General features: G+C 39.7%; 1 protein-coding gene and 1 long non-coding RNA gene across 3 annotated transcripts; both read left to right on the top strand.

Annotated features, from left to right (window-relative positions):
- Nucleotides 1-4,883: 4,883 nt before the first annotated feature.
- On the top strand, nt 4,884-7,155 carry LOC125210121. Of its 2 annotated transcripts, XM_048109724.1 has the most exons (3): nt 4,884-5,228; nt 6,799-6,926; nt 7,097-7,152. In XM_048109724.1, exons 1-3 carry the CDS (start codon nt 4,921-4,923, stop codon nt 7,141-7,143), a joined length of 483 nt encoding a protein of 160 aa, XP_047965681.1. In that variant the 5' UTR covers nt 4,884-4,920; the 3' UTR covers nt 7,144-7,152. The 2 variants fall into 2 exon arrangements, with proteins under 2 accessions (XP_047965681.1, XP_047965736.1); XM_048109779.1 differs by having other exon boundaries at nt 4,884-5,175; nt 6,831-7,155.
- Nucleotides 7,156-7,321: 166 nt separating this feature from the next.
- LOC125219310 lies at nt 7,322-8,027 on the top strand. Its single transcript, XR_007176111.1, has 3 exons — nt 7,322-7,649; nt 7,784-7,837; nt 7,981-8,027. It is a non-coding gene; the product is annotated as an uncharacterized LOC125219310 (long non-coding RNA).
- The last annotated feature ends 334 nt before the right edge of the window (nt 8,028-8,361 follow it).

Below are 8,361 nucleotides of genomic sequence, written 5' to 3'. Positions count from 1 at the left end.
GTTTACTTGTTCTAGGCGTTCGGAATTCCAGAAATTAGCCCTAAATCGCGCGATTCACGATGTAGTCGTGGCTGGAAATTGAAGTTACACGGTGTAGAGGCGGAGGCGGTAGGATTTAGAGGCAGAGGCGGCGGTACTCGTGGACGAATAATCAGCTGCCATGTGACAATCATTTGTACACGTGGACGAATAATCAGCTGCCATGTGAAAATCATAAAAAATTCGCAAGGGTAAATTTACGCGGACTGCAACATCGAATACTCTAGACTGCAATATCCAATACTCTAAACTGCAAGGTGACGCGGCCTGCAATATCCAATACGCTATACTGCAATATCCAATGCGCTAGATTGCAATCTATAGATTGTTGTAGATTGTTGTCTAGCATTTATACTATTGCAGTCTCGCATATATAATATTGCAGTCTAGCATGGTGTCACAGTGTCATTTTAAGAGTGTTGTCATTTTAACGCACCCCAAGATAGATATATAGTATATATATAGTACTAGTACCATCTGACTTGAATTAGTAGCAATTTATAAAACACAAATACTCTGTATCCAGTGTAATGCAGCAACACGAACATGGAAGCGGCCGAAACCTCTGAACTGAATTTGATTTCCGGTGAATTTGAGTCGGCGTTTCGTGATCTGCTGAATGACCCTAGAAATAATGTCAGATTGATGGATTTTGTCGACAAGTACCATCTCAACAGTCTCGCCCAAGTTCTGCTCAACACTCCACGTAAATGATGAATACTTCTTTCCAGGGACAGAACTAGAAAAATAAATTAGCTGGTGCTGAAAATTTATATACAATAATATTATTAAAATAATAATATTTTTAAAAAAGTGATTTATATAAAATATAATTTGATTTAGTTTTTATTTTATTTTAAAAATCAAACTGAACTGAAAGATAAAAATTTAAGTGTCTTTTAAAAATAACCCCTAAATTCTATATGTTTCTTAAATTTAGGCACTTTTGATTTTAGAAAAAAATTTCATTATTAATGAGGTAAGAGTATTACTCATTAAACAAAATTTAAATTACTTTTTTCTTTCTCTCTTATTTTATCAATATATTTGCGCATTAGAATTCGTGTGCTTTTAAAAATTCTTACTTTTAAGAGATAGAGAAAAAAAAATAACTTAAGAGAGAAAAAAAAAAACTTAAATTTTATATTAGAATCAAAATAAATTAATAAACAGAAGTATTAGAATCAAAACTAATTTAATTGTTGTAATTTAGTTATTTATCTTTAAATTTGATTTTATTTCTTTAATAAAATCAAAAGTAACTTAAATATAACTTCTATATAATTGATGATTAGATCGATGGAGATTGTGTGCAAACTAATTAGAGTGTTGTACTTGAATTTTATCTATGAAATATTAAGGTGAGGAGATTGAAATTACAGTGTGTGCAAACTTTATACTCCTTTAAGAATTAAAATTTTGACAATATGGTAACAACTATCCACCCTTGCTTCAAAATTGAAAATAAAATGGGAAGTAAAAAAGTAAATTAAAAGAAAAATTGATGAAAAAGAATTTCTCATCGGCTGCTTGGCATGCCGCATGATTTAAACTTGAACTTATTTTATTATAGTACTATTAAATTTAATGATAAATGGTTAAATAAATACTCCCTCCGTCCCACTAAAGATGACCTATTTTCCTTTTTGATTTGTCCCAACCAAGATGACTCATTACTAAAATTGGAAACGCATTTATCTCTATTTTATTCTCTCTCTCCTACTTTCCTCTCTCCACTTAACACACAAAATAAAGATGCATAAAATCCTGTGCTGCCTAAGAAATGGGTCATCTTCCTTGGGACGGAGGGAGTACAATAAAGGTTAAGGCCCAATAGATTATTAGTTGAAGCCCATTTACTATCATCTTCTCCCCCAAAACTTTCTGGGCGGCACAAAACTCAACCATTAATAGTTTGGAATCAGTGCCGGAGCACACGGGTGCCGGCGCGAAGGGTGACCAGTGGTGGGAGGCTTCTGGGACCGGCCAAGCTCCCGCTCGAGCGGTGTCTCGGCCGCTGGTGTCTCCGTCTAGAGATGTCAAGTGGGCCAGGTCGGGCTAGCCCGGGCCGGGCCCAGTGAGGCCCGACAGTATTTGAGCCCAGCCCGGCCCAAGTCCATGACTGTGGCGAGCCGGGCCGGGCCTGGGTTTTCATATATATAATGAGCCCAGTCCAAGCCCGGCCCAGTTGGTAAGTGGGCCGAGCTGGGCTGGGCCAAGTTCAAAATTTTTTATTGTGCTAATTAAATAATATTAATCTCTACTTGAATAGTACTAATGATGTATATAAATACATATTCCCACAAAATAAGGAATCAAGATTTTGCATACATGAAGTTTTATATATTCACACAAATTTTGTGTATTATATTTATAAATTACACGCGCATAAATACCCACAAATTTAGGAATTATAATATTATAATTATGGAACTATTTTTAATGGAGATAAATCTATAAAAAACTAATATCTATAATTATGCAAATCAATTAACAACTAATATTTATTAGTATTATGTAAATCAAAATGGAAATATATTTGTCATAAGTTTTTATTTAGGTTGAGTAATTAAATTAATTGATTATTTTGCATAATTTCATTAATAAAATCTATGATTATCATGAAATATACAAATACATATATCCAATCAATTTTTATACTCATATACATATACATATATTATATACATCTAAATAACTAATCAATCATTATATTATGGAACTATATTTGATTGAGATAAATCATTAACAACTAATTTCTATAATTATGCAAATCAAAATTATTATAACACTTTATACAATCAATTCTAGGATGCACTTTTTTTAAAAAAGTCAATGACTAATCTATGTAATCATAGAAAACAAATATATAAATATAATACTTCATAATCATTCTAATAATAAATTAACTACGGAATATGGTTATTGGGTATGTAATCACGTATGAATAATATTCAGTCTTCATACATATATTCACGCAATATATTTATACACATAAGATTGATATAAGTATATGCAGAGATAACTCTTTTGAAATAACTAATAATATAAAATTAAGTGCATAAGTTATATTCTGTCGGGCCTGGGCCGGGCTTGGGCTGGGCCTGGGCTGGTCCTGGGCTCGGGCCGATCCTGGGCCTGGGTCGGGCTTTGAGTGGGCCTGGGCTTGGGTCGGGCCTGGGTTTGTTAAAAGGCCCAATTGGAGCCCGATTAATCTACTGAGCCCAGCCCAAGCCCGCACTGTTTCATTGGTGGGCTGGGCTTGGGCCGGCCCATACCGGGCCGGGCACGAGCTGGGCTGGGTCGGCCCGGTCCATTTGACATCTCTATCTCCGTCCCTGCTTCTTTCCCGATTTCTTCCGTCATTTACGTGTGCTTTCTACATAGCATTCTACGGTTATGGAAACGGTGGAAGAAGCCATGGACGACGGCTTCCGCAAACAGCTCTTTTGGCTTGGTGTTTTAAAGAAGGCAATTTCTATTTTCTCCAACACACCGGCCACCATCTTTGCGGCGGCTGTGATTTATGAGGTAAATGGCATTCCCAAGAGTGTCAAGGCCGGTGCGGCTATTAGAAATGGGCCACTCACCCCTTAAAAGGCCTCATAAGGGGGAGGGTTGTCCATCCTTATATAGAAGAGATAGGATCATCACCAAGCCGATGTGGGACAAGATATTAGAATTTTAACACGCCCCCTCACGTGTGGGCCGGAATGACACATCGGACTTCCATCACGTGGGTAGGCAAGAGAAGAGATAAAGAAATAAATCCATCATCGACTTGGGCCCGCTCTGATACCATATTAGAAATGGACCACTCACCCCTTAAAAGACCTCATAAGGGGGAGGGTTGTCCATCCTTATATAGAAGAGATAGGATCACCACCAAGCCGATGTGGGACAAGATATTAGAATTTAAACACGCCCTCTCACGTGTGGGCCGGAATGACACATCGGACTTCCCGGAGAGGACATCGGTCTTCCATCACGTGGGTAGGCAATGCTAGAGATAAGAGAACCATCATCTATGATGGTTCTATCTCTTCTATATAAGGATGGACAATCCTCCCCCTTATGAGGCCTTTTAAGGGGTGAGTGGCTCATTTCTAATATGGTATCGGAGCGGGCCCAAGTCGATGATGGTTTTGTTTTCTCTTTATCTCTTATCTACCTCACGAGTGGAAGACCGATGTCCTTTCCGGCCCACATCGATGATGGGTCTCTTATCTCTAGCATTGCCTCACGTGTGGGCCGGAATGACACATCGGACTTCCATCACGTGGGTAGGCAAGAGAAGAGATAAAGAAATAAATCCATCATCGACTTGGGCCCGCTTTGATACCATATTAGAAATGGGCCACTCACCCCTTAAAAGGCCTCATAAGGGGGAGGGTTATCCAAACTTATATAGAGAAGCTAGGATCATCACCAAGCCGATGTGGGACAAGAATTTGGAGAATTTAACACGCCCCCTCACGTGTGGGCCGGAATGACACATCGGACTTCCATCACGTGGGTAGGCAAGAGAAGAGATAAAGAGATAACCATCATCGACTTGGGCCCTGCTTCTGATACCATATTAGAAATGGGCCACTCACCCCTTAAAAGGCCTCATAAGGGGGAGGGTTATCCAAACTTATATAGAGAAGACATCACCAAGCCGATGTAGGACAAGATATTAGAATTTTAACACGCCCCCTCACGTGTGGGCCGGAATGACACATCGGACTTCCCGGAAAGGACTTTGGTCTTCCATCACGTGGGTAGGCAATGCTCATCGGGGGGATTGTCCACTCAGTGAAAATTTTTCCGCGATTAATCTCTGATTTTCTTTGATCTTCCTTTTCATCTCTATTTTTCCGATCTTCTTCCCGATCTCCGATGAACAATCGCGGCGATCGTGGTCGTCCTCCACCAGCTGAGGACACATCTAGTCCGTACTATCTTCATCCAAGTGATAGCCCGGGAGCTATCCTTGTTCCGCATCAGCTCAATGGCTCTAATTATCCTTCTTGGAGTCGATCTTTCACCACTGCTCTCCTTGCCAAAAACAAGCTGGTGTTTGTTGATGGTTCGATTTTGCGTCCTGGCCGTGAAGATCTTCTCTATCAGCCATGGATTCGCTGCAATAGCATGGTAATCTCTTGGATACGCAACTCTGTTTCTCCTCAAATATGCTCGAGTGTTATGTACTGATGAGTCTCGTTCTAGGCCTTGGTTACTGGTCAGTATAACATGCTTTATTGGATAATATCTGCAAAATAGTTGCTAAAGTGTGCAGGTTGAGGTACTAAATCAGGAGGAAAGGATCGGAAGAAATTCGGGTGAAAAAGAAGCAAAAGGTGTGCAAACTGGTCAGTATGAGCAGAAAAGATGCAAACTGGTCAGGATGGATGCTACGGAACTGGACACGAGAAGGAAGGACTTGCTTGGAACAATCAACTACTAAAGAGGGGCAAAATTGTCATTTCGCATGAAGAGGCAGCCCTAGAAATTAGGGCAAGCCACCCTATAAATAGGAGCTGAACATAAGGAGACTTAACACTTTATCATGACTTTTGACTTTATCATCACTTTTATCATCACTTTGAAATCACTTTTGAGAGAATAGCTCCATTAGCTCTAAGTTCCACTCTCTAAATCCAGCAGCCTGCCATGAAGATTCCGGCCACCAGCCGGCGGGGAGTCATCATGCCTGAATCATTCCAGTCGCCATAGTTCCAAAAGTTCTTCCATTTTCAGTTTCCGAGGAGCCAAACAATCTTTTATTATCTTTGTTTTTAAGATTTCTTAGCTTAAGTACTTGTTTTGCAGTAGTTACTTTGGTTGGAACATCTTTTGGGTGATAATCTTGAATGCAATGAAGTTTATTGTAGTTTTATTTTGTGTTTCAGCTTGCTTACGATTTCATTCTGCCTAGTTAGCTAGATCTGGTAGTTTTATGTTGATTTCTGTTGCTTAAGTGCTTGAATCTGCCTACCTTAGTTAGATCTAATCTTTCCTTAATGTGTTTACAAGTTTTAATCGGTTTAAGTTTCTAAAAAATGCATGGAATTCATTTCTGTTTGTTTCTGTCACTCTGTCCTATTGACCAGTATGCGTAAATCTCAGTTTTTCTTGCTTTCGTTCTTGATTTCAAGTTAAGTATTGCATTTACGAATTTTTGAGCTTGAGCATTCATCAATGGAGTTTGTTAGATCTGGTTAGTTTAGCTTGGTGAAGAAGAAAATGTCACAATCAAAGATATGTTGCTTTTGTTACTTTTTGCTTTTGTACTTGCACTTTTTCAGCTTTTCTGCAACCCAGCAGCCAGTCTGCCAGCATGTCCTTTGATTCCCTTTACCTTTTGTCTAGCCATTTTTAGTAAGTTTTGTCTAGTAGCTTTTTCACATGCACAACTAGGTGTCCAACTTTCACATTCACGTACACATCCAGTAGCATTAAGTATTTAGTTACCTACTGGTCAGTATAGGTAGAGTGTCATTTTAATTTTACGCCTAGGTAGAACTCAACCCCAAAAGCGTGGTAGCTAACCAACCCTTCCAAAATGTCTTTGCAATTGCACTTCGCCTACATCCATCTCTGTGGGATCGACCCTTACTCCACTATACTAGCCAGTAGAAGTGGGTTGAGGTATTTTTGTTGACAAGAGGTTTTAGGCACAGACCCAACGACACATCTAGGTCTAGGCACCCTCCTGGCCAGTTGACACGCACACACAAGAGTCGCCGCCCTAATATAAAACCTCTTCCCTGTCATGTACCTCGATGATGCTTATTCAATCTGGTCAGATCTGAATGATCGATTTTCTACCGGTGATTCTGCTCGGATCTATCAGTTGAAACAACAGCTGATGTCTCTCTCTCAAGGCACCTCTGATGTCAATGGTTATTTTACAAATCTAAGGATTGTTTGGGATGAGTTCAAAAGTACTCAGCCGATCTCATGGTGCACCTGTGCTCGTTGTAATTGTGGTAGCGCTACACGGTGGCATGAGCATCAAGAGCATGACTGCACCATGCAATTTCTCATTGGATTAAATCCATCTTTTTCTCAGATTCGATCTCACATCTTATCTATGGTTCCTCTTCCCTCTTTGTCTAAGGTCTTTGCTCTGGTCATTTAGGAAGAGAGGCAACGACACATTGATGGTACAAGCTTCTCCTCTCATATATCTACTCCTGCTCATGTTGTTCCCGTTCCTAGTGAGCAGCCGTTTGCTAATGCTACTTCTTCTTATGGCCGAGGCATGAATAAATTCCACTGTTCTCATTGCGGTAAGACTAATCATCCTGTGGAGAAATGTTTTCTCCTACATGGTTTTCCTCCAGGTTTTGGCAAAGGCAGAGGAAAGGCACCTCAAGCTACTGCTCATTCTGGAAATGCAACCTCTAATCAACATAAATCTGTTAATTTTGTGGAGGAGACAGTATCTGCTTCTCCTTTGCCCTTGTCTTCATCTACTGCATCTGCTGTTGTGAATCTCCCAAGTATTGATCAATATCAACAGCTTATCAGTCTTTTGCAGAGCCAACACCTCCATAACTCCACTTCTTTGGCTAGCAACTCCACCTCTGTCAGTCACTCTCAGCCATTAAACAATTTTTCTGGTACAGTTTTCTTCTCACCTGCATAAATTCTTTTTCATCTTCATGCTCTAGATCTTCTACTTGGATTTTAGATACAAGAGCAACTCACCATGTTTGCTTTGATCAATCTCTCCTTTCCTCTTCCTCTCCAATAGCTAATGCATCTGTCAACCTCCCAAATGGCCATACTGCTCCTGTTACTCACCTAGGTACTGTCCAACTCACTTCTCTCATCACACTCTCTTCCGTTCTTCATGTGCCATCCTTCTCATTTAACCTAATATCTGTTAGTGCTCTCACTCAACACACTTCTTGCACTGTTGTATTTATTCACAATAGCTTCAAAATTCAGGAAGCTATACTGGGGACTGTGATTTGGAGGGGTAACCGTGTTGGCAACTTATACATCTTTGAGTTCCCTGATTCACCAAGTAATGCAGTAAGCAGTTTTCCTTCTACTTCGCAGAATAATGTATCTGCCATTTCTCATGATGTTTCTGTTAACTCAGTTGTAAGTCTTGATGTTTGGCACCAACGTTTGGGCCATCCTTCTCTGAATAAACTCAAAGTTTTGTCTAAATTCTTGTCTCCTACAAACACTCAGCTCACAAATTGCCATATATGTCCTCTAGCAAAACAGAAGAAGCTTTCTTTTCCGATTTCTGAATTCAAGTCATCTGCTATTTTTGATTTGATCCATTGTGATGTATGGGGGCCATTCTCCACTCCTACA

Source organism: Salvia hispanica, chromosome 1, assembly GCF_023119035.1.
Source record: "Salvia hispanica cultivar TCC Black 2014 chromosome 1, UniMelb_Shisp_WGS_1.0, whole genome shotgun sequence".
Lineage (NCBI taxonomy): Eukaryota > Viridiplantae > Streptophyta > Magnoliopsida > Lamiales > Lamiaceae > Salvia > Salvia hispanica.
Note: the sequence above shows the minus strand (reverse complement) of the source record. Positions and strands in the feature narration are given on the sequence as shown.